General features: G+C 45.2%; 1 protein-coding gene across 1 annotated transcript in view; it reads right to left on the bottom strand.

Moving 5' to 3' along the window:
• Window positions 1-15,774, bottom strand: part of LAMC1 (laminin subunit gamma 1) — a 126,230-nt gene extending 110,456 nt beyond the window's left edge. Inside the window, exon 1 of the mRNA XM_044267263.1 lies at window positions 14,880-15,774. Coding sequence (XP_044123198.1) covers window positions 14,880-15,294 — 415 coding nt within the window. The 5' untranslated portion in view covers window positions 15,295-15,774. The remainder of the gene's footprint in view (window positions 1-14,879) is intronic.
• Between the last annotated feature and the right edge of the window lie 895 nt (window positions 15,775-16,669).

Below are 16,669 nucleotides of genomic sequence, written 5' to 3'. Positions count from 1 at the left end.
GCTCAGGTGATGATCCCAGGATCCTGGGATCGAGCCCCGCATCGGGCTCTCTGCTCAGTGGGGAGCCTGCCTCTCTATCTACTTGTGATCTCTGTCAAATAAATAAATAAAATCTTAAAAAAAAAAAAAAAGAAATCAGTAGATGAGTCCTCCATGAACTCGGTCAAAGAGGGGAAACAGAGAAAACAGTGCCGTGTCTTTAACATCATGGTCATGCCCAATGTTCACAGACCTTTAGAAATGAACGTATCAAACAACTTAATGCCAGCGCTGTGGATGGGCAGGAGGCATCAGAAGCCATTAGAAGCCAGCAGTCTTCCTGGCAAAGCTGAAATCTGCCAAGAGTTCTAAAGAACAATTAGAAGGTAGCCAAATAGACCAAAATGAAAAAAAAAGTAAGGCATCAAGAAAAGATGTGGCACCCAGGCTGGGTGAACGTGTCCACAGCGACGGCGACCAGCGCGTTGTTCCTTCCGGGCCTGCGATGAACACAACTAGAACTCCTCAGAATCCACGGCTTCCCTTAAGTAAGCCTCCAACTGAATTCTTTCTCTAGCGTCTGCATCACCCCACTTGCCTACTGTGAACTGCTGTTCGGATTTAACTTTCATTCTTAATCTGAAAATCAGGACTTCCTGGACTCATTCTGAAACATTCTCTATCATGCAGTCAAGGAATCTCAAGGTTGACAGGAATCAGAAAGGTCACTGGATCGATGTTCTGGGAAGACACCCTGAGCAGCTAGCATCGGATCTCCTGGGCAGTCGCACGGGATTTTTATCCTTCTCCTGTGGTATGTCTGGCTTGGCCTCCGAGTGTATTTGTTGACGTACCCTTTCCCGCACCACCACCCCCCGCCCCCCGCTAGACTGCACGCTCTCCGTGCGGCATCTCCATTCTCCTTTATCTCGTATTCCTCCCGGGCTCAGTAATCAAGGGCTTGGCACAAAACCATCTTTCACCCAACCCCACCAGCTCTGGCAGCCCTTGTCAGGTCCCATCTGCTTGTTTCTGGGCGCAGCCCTGTTGATCTTTTCAGTAAAGGTGAGATGATGCACCTTCTTTCCCAGGACCCACAGCCCTCCCCACAGGTGGAGCTACCTTCCTGCTTCTAATGCCAGGAATGCCACATTACTTCTTTTTTTGCCTCATTTCTATTTTGGATTAGGGCTCAATCCTCTAAGCATTTAAAAAAAAAAGAAGGGGTGCCTGAGTGGCTCAGTGGATTAAAGCCTCTGCCTTCGGCTCAAGTCATGATCCCAGGGTCCTGGGATCGAGCCCCGCATCGGGCTCCCTGCTCAGCAGGGAGCCTGCTTCCCTTCCCCTCTCTCTCTGCCTGGTTCTCTGCCTACTTATGTCTCTGTCAAATGAATAAACAAAATCTTTAAAAAATAAAATAGAATAAAAATTTTAAAAAGGAACAGGTTCCAAATAAACCATCCCATTTGTGGGGTGCAGAATGTCCACATCTCAGAAACTGTCAGATGTTTCCTGGCAGATGTTTTAGGCCTGGAATCTTCGATGGCCTTTCCAGTTCCATCTTTTGTTCCTCTGACAAGGTTACTGCGCTTCCTTGAGACTTCCTGTTTGAATAACCACACACTTGGGTGTTCAAACTCCCATGTGTTCATTATTCACCATAAAAGGGACCTGAGGAAGGAACCAGGCAGTTGAACACAAAATGATGTATGAACAAAAACAGCTGTGTGTTAGCAGGATGGACAAAAAGACAGCAGGGATCTAGGCACTGCTGTGAATTTCAAAAACAAGGTCTATTTAGCCAGGCATGGTTAAAAGTCTGCTGATTCAGAGCATTAGTGACCCGTTTCATAATTTAAAATCACTAGAGATGTGAAGAAGTCTGTTTTCAGTTACTACTTCCAGAGTGCCCCCCCCCCGCCGCTGCTACCACCCTTCCCAACAATCTCTCTCTCATGGGAATGAAGCTGCCTCTCCTTTCTCTCACAGAAATGGCAATAGCAACTCAAAATATTTCAGGCAAAAAAATAAATACCCATTTTATTTCCCAAACCAAAAAGCAGATCCTCCCCCCACTTCTCCAGGGACCTTCCTATAAAAACACAGGAAAGCACAGATACAGGTACACATAGGAAAACACAAACAGCGCCACAGAAAACAAGCCTACATTCTCCAAACATCTGGAAAGTATGTTAATTTCCAGAATCAGTCCATCTTTTGGTACCCTGAATACACCATCTATATCTTGTGCCAGGATATAAGAGCTTTAAAGTGGACATAAGTTTAAGACCCAAACTTTGTTAGAATGGCCATAAAACTAAATGACCCCCAGATCCACCAGGAGTTAATGCTCACTTATTTCTTGGCATGTAGCAAGAATGCTGAAAACAGCAGTAAACAAACTAGCTTGAGCCTCTAAAGCAATCCTGATAAAGTAAACAAATTGTATTACAGCTGTATTGCAGATGTTCCCGGAAACTTTCATAATCTAGCAGAGCTCTACAAATTTGGTCTTCAGCAGAAGTTCTATCCCATGAACTTATCTAAAATATTCGCTCTAAATTCAAAACTCTGTATAGAAGTTACTCCTAGACACTCAACCCCAAAGAACATGACCATTTTCCCATAAAAGACAATCATATGACCAAAGCAACTGAAGTACACAATTGCTCTTTTGGTTTCCAACTGCCCTCTCCCCTCACTCCACCCAGCCACATCCCCTCTCCCTCCAAAGATACTCATCTCTACCAGATCATGATCTGGCATTAAAATAGCAATCATCTAAAAATTCAGTGACACTGAAACACCAGAGGTCAGCAGTCCTATCAGAATCAGGTCCGTGACAAGCGGAGCCACTGGGGGAGGAGTCACAGCCGGAAGTGCAGACAGACAAACTGCTACAGCACATCTAGATCCAATCATGTTACATTGCCAAGTTACTCTCCTTTATTCTTCGGTAGTTTTTGACAATAAAATGATCTCTGATCTTGAGAACATCTGCGCAGACAGGTCTTCCTTCTAATCAGGATTTGTGCTGCCAGAGTGGGAAAGTACCACTTTCCAGTCCCGCCAAAGAAGAGAAAGCCCTCACAGTAAGAGCCGTTCAACCCATTATCATCTAGATATTACTACCCCTTCTTCAAAAACGGCAAAGCTCGGCTCTTGGAAATAGAATCCTTTCACTGTCCTTAAAGAAAATTGATGGAAAAGCTTTGAGGAAAATAGTTAGGCTTCTGTGTTTTACCAAATGGCAAAAAAAGAGTGCATTTTAGGCCCAACATTCACCCTTCAAAGGTAGCAACAGGTACCATCCCCGCAACTGCCCATAAGAAAGGAGCATGCACATTTAATACCGGTCAGTCGCTAGGGTGTGATGATGTAACCATATGTATTACGGAAAACACAATGTGTGCTGAGCAGGTCCATGAAAGAAGTAGAAAAGGTAAGACTACGATTCAGTAATACTTAAAATGCAACCAGTCAACTCACACCTGTAAAGAAAAACCAATCCTAGAATTTCCAGCTCAAGAAGTGGAGACCGTATGTAGCGAGGGGGCAGCACAACATACAAAATCTAAGGGGGAATTATGACCTCGCTTTCAGCGATCAAGCAGAAAATAAATAAATAAATAAAAAGTAGGTATCTAAGAATCACCTGACTGACCTTAGCTCAGCATGCTCTAGGGAAACTAAGAAGATATAAAATGAATAAAGGATAGACACACAGAGAAGATCTATGAATTCAATAAACAGTTATAGATTTACAAATTACCACATACAGAAATCAAGGGAAGGGAGTCACTTCTGGGCCTGAAAGTGTTCTCCTAGGGCCACAGTAGTCATGTATCAATCAGTCCATGAAAGGTTTGTTAGACCTATTTAGCTGGCAAGCTTGAACAACAAAAAAGCCACCATGCAGGGCGCCTGGGTGGCTCAGTCAGTTAAGCATCTGCCTTCAGCTCAGGCCCTGATCTGAGAGTCCTGGGATCAAGCCCCACATCGGGCTCCCTGCTCAGCAAGGAGTCTGCTTCTCCCTCTGCCCTTCCCCCCAGCTCGTGCTCTCTCTCGCAAATAAAATCTTTTAAAAAAGAAGAAGAAGAAGCAGCAACAGCCACCATGTAAGAATTAGAATTCACTTGGAGCAGAATGGAAATGAAATCCAACTTGGAGATGGACCTGGCAGCTTTATCTTTAAGGATGTCAGATAAAGTAAGCAACTGAACTAAATTCAGCAGTTCTCAACAACCAGAAGAGAGTCATGGATAAGGTAGGAAGGAGATAAGGTGGCACTCCCCTGCCCACCCTTCAGGAAGTGCGGTATACGGTACACTTTTCCTATCAGCAGACACTGACAAAAGCCAGGATCTCATTCTGAAATTCAATAAATTCCTCAGAAATTCCTAGAAGCATGAACAGCTAATTATAAAACTAGTGTAAGTACCCCAAACCTGAAATTCTTCCATTGCCGACAATCCTCTGTTCCTCACAAACAAGTGCAAAGCCCTGTAAAAGCAGCAACCGGAATCCAAAGCCCCTCGAGCAGAGGTCTCTCAGAGAAACCTTTAGTTCAGTCCATTTCCATGTCACCCCTCAATTAAAGGTCTTTTTATAGTTCTCTATCACTCAAGGGGCCTTTTCTAACACGATAGACCGGGAAGAGCATAACCTACCCACCACAAGTCTAGATTCCAACCTAAACTCAGCATGGAACTTCTCTGAGAGCAGAGTCGTCTTCCTTGATTATTCCAGAGGGGGCAAGAATAATGGTTCTCGACTGTTTTTGAGGATTCAAGAAGGTACAAGGAGCACTCTCCATGAAAGGGGATCTACTTTCTTTCCCCCTAATTTTCAGGATCCTCGTCTTCTCGAAACCCATGATGCATGCCTCCATGACTCCATGGAAAACAAACAATGCCTTCACCACTATCTAGTTACTCTTAGATCTTTAGTTAAACAACTCACCCTTCCCGCAAAGTCCTCCATTCCCATCCACTTTCTCCAGGACCTAAGAGGCTCTTCCTGGCTAACTTCAATCTACACTCTTCAAAGTGTCACATGTATTCCCTCTGCACTTAGAAGAGTTTCAACTAAATTATTTTTATTGTGCCTATAAGCTCCCATTGATTCCCTCTGCATGATTATGTCTGTCTCATCTCTTCAAACACATTACAAATTACCTGAAGACAGTGTTTCAACCTCTGTTGTTACCCACACATCGCCCATTACAACAGTCAGAAATGAAGAATTTTCCCACCAAGGTCACCTTATATACAGAAGACCTTTGTCCACTAACTAATTGGGTTTACAATCCAATAAGCTCATCTCATTTTAGCCGGTAGCTCTTTTCATTTGGAAATACTTCACAAAATGTCATAAACTTCTCTAAGAAAGCCACACAATTCAAGCTTCACCTACTATTCTAGAAGGCTCAATAAGAGGAAGCCACGAGTCAGAACACGGCAAAGGAAAGAAGACAGGGTCTTCACATTGCAAGTAATTTATGGAACGTTGAGATTTCACCATAGAAACTAAATAATAAGTTATGTAAAAACCAGATATTGTAGCCAAAGCACAAGCCTTGTAGACACTCTTCAGGGGTTCTCGAAACCTGCAGCAAAACACGCAAACTTAGGGTTTGACACTTCAAAGCACAAAAGCACCAACCGAAACCACTACTAGAGCAGAGGTCCGGGACGGTGGTCTTCCTGGACCGTTTCCCACACTCCACTTCCAGAGACCTTCCATGCAGCTCACCCGAATGCTGTTCTGAAAGCATTCGGCAGGTCCTTCAATTAAAACCCTTTGTCCACTCGACCAAGAGACATCTGTTAACACCTACCAATGCCAGTGACTGCTGGTAGGGAACACGGTGAGAGAAACAGATCTTACATGACTGAGCCTCCGATTCTGTGCTCTACCATTTGAAGCCAAAATCATACCAGAAACAAACAAAACTACTTGTGTATTATTTTGGATAACTGACTGAAAAGTTTATTTTTTTTTTAATTCGAGGAATAAATAACACACAATGAAGTACACAAACACCAAATGTACAGCTCTGAACTTGTACAAACCTGTATGCCTCTGTAACCTACCCCCAAATCAAGACACAGAACATAAAGCCAGAACTAGAAAGGAGCGCAAGGACTGGTCATGAACGGTTCTCTCTGAAAACACTGACAGGCACGTGGGTAGTCACTGTTATAGAGAATCATTTTGGTTAGCAGAAACCTTCCCGTACCTTGTGATTTAACATCACAAAACAAAATGCAGAGTCTATACAAGACCATTTCTATTTTTTATTTTAAGAACTTTAAAAAAATGTGAAGGAGGCTGATTCTGGATTAATATTTCCAAGAACTTTCAGAACAAAAAGGGGTGCCTGGGTGGCTCAGTGGGTTAAGCCTCTGCCTTGGGCTCAGGACATGATCTCAGGGTCCTGGGATCGAGTCCCGCATCCGGCTCTCTGCTCAGCGGGGAGCCTGCTTCCTCCTCCTCTCTCTCTCTCTGCCTGCCTCTCTGCCTACTTGTGATCTCTTACTCTCTCTCTCTGCCAAATAAATAAATAAAATATTTACAAAAAAAAAAAAGATAAAATAACAAAAATCCAAAGACGACGATATAACAAAAATTCCACGTTTACCTTCAATATAACAGGAAGCAGCCACACAGTTGGAAACAAAGAGTAAAAGAAGGGAACCCAGGGACTATAACTCCTAAAGTTTTAAAGAAATCATGTAAATCCCCTAATTCATCTCCGAGCCTTGCCACAGGGTTCTCCTCCCACAAGAGATCTGAGAGCCCCATTGTCTGAGAAAGAGATAAGTCTGCTTTATTTTATTTCATGAATATGTAGCTTCATAGGGCACCAGGCTGACTGGGCCCAGTTATTTTAGGATGGCCTCCTGGAAGAGCCCATGGAAAGAAAAGCAGATGTACTTAATCAGTGTCCCCACAGTCTGGCACAATACTCTAAAACCTCAGAGACATTTCTATAAATGCATTTTCTGGTAACCCCTTTTAGCAAGCCATCAATTTTAGGCCCTAATGAGCAAATGTCTAATTTTATAAGAAAGGAGATGCTTGCAAATCCTAGCAAGGCCCTCTTACAAATCTAAAAGCAAGCAACTTGGGCCAGATAATAGAACCAGCACACACAAAGGAACTTTACCCTTTGGAACTGACAATTTAAGATAAGGGTCAGATTGATTCCTTATTTTTAAAAATCTTCTCAGGAATTTTGGGCAGGAAAATAAATAAACAGCTCTGCTCTGAGCTTTGACACTTCTCCCTGAAACTCAAACAGAACAGTGGTAGAGCTGTCAATGAAGTGCAGCTGGAGACAAGGGGTAAGTAAGGAAGCATCTGCTGGTTCCGCGCCTGTTAACTCCAGACAAGTAAGCGACGACTGTCCATCCAGCTAACGACTATGATGCGGACCCTCGCTAGCCCGCAGGGAAGGGTCCCTCAGTAGCTCTGTCTTCTAACTGTACCCCAATGAGTCAAACAAACTAAAAATGATGCCACGCACAATAACCATATAAAATATGTCGCTCTAACTTCTCCCCACAACTGCCCTTTAAGAGATCCTTGAAGCGGGTATTTCAATAATAGATGTGAGCACAGGTCTTAAAGTAAAAGATTTAGGTCCATTTCTAAAGAAAACACACACGATATTAACATTAAGTTTTCAAAATACATTGTCACTACGAAATTCAAATCTGAGAAGATAGCTTCCTCACATAAATTATCTATATGACTTCAAATCACATAAAAGTCTATTTTTTTACCCAAAAAAGGACATTCATAGATCTTTCAATTCCATGTCAGTTCCACATAACTCAGTTCTTTTTTTTTTAAAGCTCTAGAAACCAAAGAACTATGCACCACATTTAATATTAGCTATTACAGGAGCATATGTGTCAAGGAAATAGAGAGAAGAAGCTGATAAAAATAAACACAAACCCCAAAGAATTGTGGAGGAGAATTTAAAGTAATAAGCAGGGGCACCTGGGTGGCTCAGTGGGTTAAGCTTCTGCCTTCGGCTCGGGTCATGGTCTCAGGGGCCTGGGATCAAGCCCCACATCGGGCTCTCTGCTCAGCAGGGAGCCTGCTTCCTCCTCCCTCTCTCTGCCTGCCTCTCTGCCTACTTGTGATCCCTCGTCTATCAAATAAATAAATAAAATCTTTAAAAAAATTTTAAAAAGTGACAAGCAGGGCGCCTGGGTGGCTCAGTGGGTTAAGCCGCTGCCTTCGGCTCAGGTCATGATCTCAGGGTCCTGGGATCGAGTCCCATATCGGGCTCTCTGCTCAGCAGGGAGCCTGCTTCCCTCTCTCTCTCTGCCTGTCTCTCCATCTACTTGTGATTTCTCTCTGTCAAATAAATAAATAAAATCTTTAAAAAAAAAAAAAAAGTGACAAGCAGTGTTTGGGGAGTTCTTATAATTCAGGCATTCATGTATTCACTCACTCTACATATATTCATGGAACACCATGCCAGGTTCAGTGCTAAGCACTGGAAATATAAAGACTCTAGCCTCCATCAAAATTATAAGTGAATGTCCTCTATGCTCACACCTTTCACTTACAACTTATTTTATAAGACTGAATGCATTGGTGTAGGGCAGAAGTCATAAACTGTGTGCTGTAGAGGCCCAGAGAGTACATATTTTAGGCTTCGAGGGACAAGACATAACAGTATCTGTTGCAATAACTCAACTCCTTTGTAGCACAGAAACAGCCATAGACAATCGGTTAATAGATGCATTCACCGTGTTCCAATGGAACTTCGTGGATACCAAAATTTGAATTTCATATGATTTTCACATGTCACAAAATTTCATTCTTCTTCCGATTGTTGAATGAAAAATCTAAAAACATTTGCATGGTGCACACAAAAATAGGTGGCCACCCTGGGCTGATTTGGCCAGTAGGCTATAAACTTGCCTGCATCCCACTGTCTAGAGATATAAGTCTCCACACCTAGGCCACAAGTTCCAGGAGGTCACAGCAATGTGCAGTGAATCACTACGCATCCGGGAATCAGTATGGTGCTGAGGAATGGCAACCAATTAACTAATGTTGGTTACACTGAACTGAATTAAAAGACCAAGTCCCTGACCTTGGCTTCAAAGACTTCATGGTCAAGTGGTATCAGACAAATCAAGAAACATATAATAGCACTGATACGCGCTGTGGTAGATACCTACAGGGTGCTGAGTGGGACACCTAATCCACACCTGGGAGAAGGATGGAAAGGAGAGAAGACAGAGAAACTGGGGCGACATTTCCTGAACGGGGTGACACCTGGAAGAAGAGTTCCAAACTAAAGAAGCAGCCCTTTGAGCATGTAAGATGACAAGAGATCATTCTAGAGGTTAAAACAATAGTCCAGATCTTAAAGTACCTTGTACACCATGCCAAGGAGTCTGGACTTTAACCTAAAGGTTTGAGGAACCACTGAAGAATTTTAGCTGGGAAATATCATCAGATTTGCATTTTAGAACCATCCCTCAGTCCAAAGTGTGGCTGCCTGTACAGAAAGGGCAAAAATGGTGGCAGAAAGGCCACCAGGAAATTAGAAAGTTGTTGCAGTAATTCAAGTGAAATTCAATGGAAAGCTACAATAAGGTATAGTTAAAGGAGAGGATTCAAGACACACAGTGGCTAGACACAGGAGTAAGAGTGGCATCTGGGACAGATTGTGGTAAGGATGGGTGGGAAAGGAAGAGGTGAAGTTACAGTTGTCCAGAACGGAAGAGGTGAAGTTACAGTTGTCCAGAACGGACCTGCCTCCAGCAGTGGATCCTATCTGCTCTCCAGAGTAATCTTACTGATGAGAGCCTATCAAGCCTCTTTATCTTTTATGAGAGGCCTGGCAAAAAACTGGTCTAGAGCCTCAGGATTAAAACTGGAGAGCATTCATTGAGATATGACGTTGAGTTCGGTAAGACAGTGAAGAATGAATCTAGTTTTGGACATGGCCTCTGGACACCTCAAACTGACCATGTCCAACAAGGCCTTAGGACCGGACTAAGAGCTGGTCTAGAGATACGAGTTTAGAATTTATTAATTTGTAAACAGTAAATAATGCTTTGAGACTAAGAGGAATTTACTCAAGGAGACTGAGTCCCATGAAAAAGAAAGGAATCCAAAAATACAAGTGAAAAATAACAGAGGGGAAAGGAGGAAAATCGAGGGAGTCTGGTATCTCTGAATCAGTCTGTACGTGAACTTGTATTTTAAAGCTGGTCTGGAATTAACTGGTCATTCCTTTGAGAGATCTGTTAACAAAGCTAAGAGCTGCTGGGGCTAAGGCAACAGACGAAGGTGTCAAAACCCTCCCTCCACTGGGACTTCTGGCAAATCACCACCTCAGGATCTTCATCTTTGCCTTCACTGAGTTGTGGAAGCCTGATTAGTGATAAACTGAAAGTTTCATAAAGTGTAAAATATTATAAAAGCACTCCTGATTTACTGTCATGAGAACAGTGTGAAAATTCCATCCAGGAGCGTAAATTTCTGAAGACGCAACCTTCTACCTTCTACCTTTCTATCAGGTATTGTGCTATGTATTTAGTAGGTATTTGAAAAATGTTTACCGAATATTTGGCAGTAACATGAGAATGTATGCATGGGGGGAAGGAGCACAGAGCAAAAGGCATATCCAACTTCCTAAAAGGATTTAGAACTGAAATCATCAAACTAACCCTCCCACAACTGTGGCCAATAACAAAAGAATGGGGGGGGTGCTCATAGTCCCAACTTCTCTCCCAATGTGTAAATTGTTCCTCTGAATGCTTTAGAAACATGGAGAAGATATTTACAGAAAAAGCTGTGAACTGTAGAAAAGGAAAACAGCCAACAGCAACTTTATAGAACTGTGTTCACCTACCGCTGGCCATTAAGGAAGAGCTCCCTAACTTCTCAAGTTGGAACCTGCAGCATGTAAATCAGGCCTTTGTGAGACGAACTAAAATAGTGTCCCCTCAGGGGGTGCAAATACCACAGTGAAGTCACCAGAGTGAACTATTCCCTGACACAGTCGGAACCTACCTTGCAGAGGCTGCCATGTGGAAAAAAATTGCTGTTTGTTTCATTTTACATATACACTGAAAGGAAGAAGCAGAATAAAATGCAATATCCTCATGTATCAATTATCTTGATTTAGACACACAAAAAGGATAGATGTGGCTAAAAAGAATCATTTAATCACTGTTTGCTCCTAAAGCGTATAGAGAGGCGCTGGAAACAAATCTGGTCTTGGTGTAAATTTTAGGAGTTCCATGAATTTTGATTGAGTTGGTTTATAAGCACTTTCTTCCTTAATCTAATTGTTTTCAGAAAAGGGGGAGAGCTACCTTCCTCTAAGATCCAGACCAAGCCTGCCAAGTTTCCATCCGCAATAACTATCAGGTTAATTAAAAAGGCTGTTTCATAAAATGCAAATCCTCAGCTACAATCTTACTATCAACTATCCTGCTGATACTAATAAAAAAGTTATTATGACTTATTCTTTAACACAAAGGCCAAACTTTTAAACAGCAGTTGAATAATCCATACAGAAGTTAGGAAAGAAGATCCAGAAGTTGAGTGCAAAATAAGACTGTTTTTTAGAACACGGTGCCTGGCTGAGATTTCTCTCCACAACAGGCAGAAAATGCAATTCCTGTTCCCATAGCAACCTGAACTGATTCTATCTGAGGATACATTGCACCCTGGATTACTGTATATGGTGCTTAAGACATGGCTGCTCTCAGAATCAACACTGACTCTCCTGGCTTCAGTGCAAGTGATGATAATGGTACAATGATCTAATTTGTCCTTACCATCAGTTAAAATCTGCCTTACTGACCACTCCCCCCAAATGGTAGCAGTTAAAACGATAACATAACTTTACATATACATGTGTATGCGTGAAAAGTTTCTGGAAGGCTGCATGAGAAATTGTGAATAGTGCTCTCTTCCAAACTAGCAACCAAAGAGGAAGATTCCCTAGTCATTATACACAACTGTTTTAATTCACCATGTTGTGTTTTATTTTTACAGTAAAAAAAAAAATGACCTACAGTTAATGCCAAAACATGTATGTTTTTTGTAACAACCTAAGTGCAGTCTGACTTTGCTTATTTTAAAGTTTACTGTATTTAAAGTCCAACATCAAAAGGGAGGGGAGAAAAGTGTTGGCTAGCCCTGCTTCTTTCACACTGCTCACTTGGGAGTTTCACAGGCTCTAAGGGCAGGGCACAATATGCATCACTTGCTTAAGGGTATGTGAAATTTGAACTGGATGGGAGATTTAATAGATGCACAAACAGTCATGGTACTTGAATTCATGGGAAACAGCAAGCTAGAGCCCACAGAGTAACTGAAGTTAAGGGCTGAATACGCTGATCATCAAAACACACAATGATACATAAAGCCCTGCCTATACTTTATAGATCATAACCTGCATGTATACATACATCCCTGTCATTAAAAAAGAAGCAAGGGAAACGTCGGGGGCTGGGCAGGGGGAGATACTGCGAGAGGGAGAGAGAGATTGAGACATCGCCCCCACAACACACAAGTCTCCCTCCCCTTTTCCACCTTCTCCACCACATACAACTTCCTCTGGGACATTATTTTGGATCCAAGAAAAAGTACAATAAGTTCTAGTCAGGTTTTTAGAAATTGTCTGTCTTAAAAGTCTCAAGTAAATGTTCTCACAGTTAATCACAATACTCATATGGAAACTATTTTAAATAACTTTTTTTAAACCCATAGTTTTATGAACTTCATTTACCACGAATATTACCAAAAACTGAAGAAGACTTTTTCAACAAGTCCAAGCATATAACATTTTTTAGAGCACAAAGTCATGTAAGAGTCCTAACTAGATGGCCTCTTGAGATTTCTTTAGACCTTTAATCACCATGATCCAAAATTAATATATCTGCTCCCCACCAGTAACAACCTAACTTGACTGTTACTGTCTTATCTATCACATTACCTTTACCTTTGTAACACAGAAATAATCTGAGTGATCTACCTACTTCTGCAATCACCTAAAGTAACCTTTTGCTACACAGTGCCCACAGCAGAAAACTCAGAATGCCGAGACTGACAGCCTGACCTTTACCTAAGTAACAGATTCTTATTCAGAAATTTCCAGTTGAATCCCAGGCACTTTGAGGCAGTGAGCAAATGCTTCCACTTTGAAATTTTTAGTATTTGAAAACAGATAAAACTTTGTGGGCATTCAAAATTCAATACAGAAACGTAAATAAATTTCCACAAAAATAATTGGATATAAATTTTAAAAATAATTTTGACCAAGTTTAAAAATATAACACCTAAGAGTATTTAGCTGTCTAAAGAGTTAAAGAGTATTCCCATGAAGACTTAGAAGATCCCAGGTCTCTTGCCGTGTCTTAGAAAAGCACCTGTTCCAACACACTGCTGGTTCTATGCATTTCCGATACCTTTAAAACACTGAAGTACAGTTCACTTCTTCCATCTCTGAAAAACGGGTGCCTCAGAGTTTCACTGTCTGAACTTATTTTCCAAAAGTTCACTTTTCTAATAACTTGTCTAGAAATAAATGGTATTCCAAAGGTGCTAAACACTGCTTTTCTACAACTTACTCCACACACAGTAGTTTAACTACTTTTCAAAGTACTTTGGGTAAGTTATATTCCTTCTCTGGAATCTTGATACTTACATAAAGTTTAATGTACCAGAGAGCAGTGGAAAGAAAAAATGCAAAACCATGACCAAAAGAACTATTTGCCTATAAAACATTCCTTTCAAAGACCCTCAAATAATATTAGCCTTACAGAATGATCTGGCTTTGAAGAATGGCTTGGGCCCTATGTTCTCTCTGGAAGTTCATTACTACCAGCTACCAGGGAAATCAATTCTTTCAACGCAATGAGGACTGCAGTTCTACAAATCAGATGCCAGTTTATCACGCATATTTTAACTGTTAAACACAATAATGAATTATTCTGCTTGTTTATATATTTCAATGATGAAGAAAAACCTGCTTAGACCAAACATGATTTTTGATACCTTAGGATAAACATGTCCATCCTCATCCACCACCCGGCAACAAAGTTCTCTATACATCCTTTTCCTGATTTCTAAAAGGTCATTCATACATGTTTCTACACTGGCTTTGAATCAAAGGAAAAGGAAAGACAGGAGAGCCTTTTCACTCAGGACCAAAGTGCAGCCAGAAATTAAAGTGGATGCACACTTTCTTTTGTTTTCTCTGTTCCAGGAGTAGCGGAGAAATAACTTTGTGGCCCTTCATTAACGCTGAACAACTCAAAAGAACAATAACTTTGAAAAGTGAATTTCTGTTTTAATTACACATAGGCCACACCGGTAGTAAAAGCATTGGCTTCCCTCAAATTCCCTTTACTAGAGACCCTCTGCTCTCTGGCTTATTCAACAGAGCAAACAGCAATCACGCTCAATCCTGGAGAGAGGGGGCCATTTAAACAAGATCAAAGTGCTGAAGGTAGACCGTTCTATCTCTGATCCAAGAACGCTCCGTGGTGGCCCTGCGAGGAGGGAGAAAAGCGAGAACAGGGGTTTCTGATTAACACTTCCCCAAAAAAGGGACCAAAAAAAACAGCCCAAGGGGCGAATCATCAAGGGAGTGAAAATCTGGGTAAGTTAGAAAGAACAGAAAAGCAAACAGATGCTAGCGCGAGGTATCCTGGCCCTCGCGGAATGTGAAGTGCCAGATCTAGTTTAGAAGTCGGAGAAGGGAGGCTCTGTGTGGCCCCTGCAGGGGAGCAGAGAGCCAGCGCCGGGCTGTTCGGGCCCCGCAGGCTGGGCCAGGAGGTGAAGGCGGCCGGGGAGCTGGGCGGCTGGCGAGCAGTAGCAGGAACAGGGCTGTCACCGCTTACCCAGGTGCAGCGTGAGGTTGATGGAGTTGGGGTACTGCACCCCGGCCAGCATGGTCTGGCTCTGCCACCAGGTGGTGTCGGCCTGGTTGTTGTAGTCGGTCAAGAAGGCTGCCCCGTGCTGCAGGTGGGACTGCCCGGCGTCGCACAGGTGACAGGACTTGGTGACCCCGGTCACCCCGGTCTGCACACAGTACTCCTCGGGCGGAGTCCCGCACGTGTTGGTGGCCACCACGGTCACGTTGAAGGCGGCGTTGACGAACTCGGGCATGCAGCGCTGCGATCGCCCGCCCTCGTCCGTGCACTCGTCCATGGCTGCCCGGGCGCAGCCGGCCGCAGCGGCCGCCAGCACCGCCAACACCGGCCAGAGCCGCCCCCGGGGCCGCAGCGCGGGCGCGGCCCGCTCGCTGCCCTTCATCCCGCCGCCCGCGCGCTGGGCCACGCCGAAAGCAAGGGCGCGGGCGCGTTCCTCTCGCCCGGCGGTGTCCCGCGGAGGCCGCTCCGCGGGCTGAGCCTCGGGGCCCAGGGGCCGGACTCTCGGGGCGGGTGGTGGTGGCGGCTCGGACTGGAGAGACGGGCCAGTGGGCGCCGCTGGCGAGGACCGCACGGCTCGCTGGCCACGGCCCGGCTCGCCGCCTCCGCGCCTGCCTCACCCACCCGGGACACAGCCCGCACTCGGCGCCGACCCCCGACTTCCGAGCGCGGGCCCGAGAGCGCGCCCCCGGGGAGGAAGGAGCAGGGGGTGGGGTCGGCAGGGTGGGGTGGGGTCTGGCGGAGGAGAAAGCCCAACCCCGGCCTCCTCTCAACAGCTCCCGCGGCCCCCGTAGCGGGTCCCCCGCCCTCCTCGTGCCTCGGACTCTGCGTCCGCCCGGGCAGCTCGCGGCGGTGGCGGCGGCGGCGGCGGGGGCGGCGGCATCTCGCGCTCCGGCCCGCGGCGCGGGATCGGCGGGGGAGGGGCCTTGGAGGGGCGCGGGGGGTGGGCGGGGAGCGAGGGGAGGGGAGGGGAGAGGGGAAGGGGAGGGAGAGCGAGGAATGGGAGGGGGAAGGGGAGGCGGAGAGAGAGCGGGGGACGGGGGAGGAGGGGAGAGGAGGGGCGGCGGGGCGGTGCATGCCGGGACGGAAGGGGAGGCCGAGGAGAGCCGGCGCCCTGCGGGAGTTGGACGTCAGGGTCGGCCGGCTCTGCGTCCCCGGAGAGCCCGGCTGGGGGAAGGGGTAGTGGAGGGAGCCTTAAAGGGGGGACGCCGGGGCCGGGGAGGTAACTTGGAATCCGCCTTTGGGCCGCGCGCCAACTCGGGCCGCGGCGGCGCAGATCTCCGCCGCGCCAGGTGTCGGTCGTGGCGTCCAGCGGGCCGCGCCCCGGGACCGGGACTCGAGGGACCGGACGGTGGGAGCTGCCCGGCGGCCGCCGCGGGCATGCCCCCTGCTGCGCGGGGCGGGGCGCCAGCCTTTTCCAAGGAGGGGTCCCGGGGTGTGCAGGGGACCCACCAGATCCCTAGAGAACTAAGGGCCTTGGTCTTAGCATCAAAATGAATTTTCTGAAGCCATTTCCTGCCTCTAAATTAAAAGTGTAGCCGTTGTTTCATCACAGGGGCCGAGAAGGAAGTGAAAGGGCTGGGAATGGAATGACATTTTTCCCTTGGGTAGGCAGACCCACTGCGAAATTCTTCCACTGTGTTGTTTATGTTCCCCATCTTGCCTTTAAAAGACTCGAAATTATCTGGATCTGACATCCTCCTTTTCGGGCCTGCTGAGTCATGGAATATTCTCCGTGCCAGGATGACTCAGTTCAGAGA

The sequence above is a fragment of the Neovison vison genome, chromosome 10 (assembly GCF_020171115.1).
Source record: "Neovison vison isolate M4711 chromosome 10, ASM_NN_V1, whole genome shotgun sequence".
NCBI classification, from domain to species: Eukaryota; Metazoa; Chordata; class Mammalia; order Carnivora; family Mustelidae; genus Neogale; species Neogale vison.
Note: the sequence above shows the minus strand (reverse complement) of the source record. Positions and strands in the feature narration are given on the sequence as shown.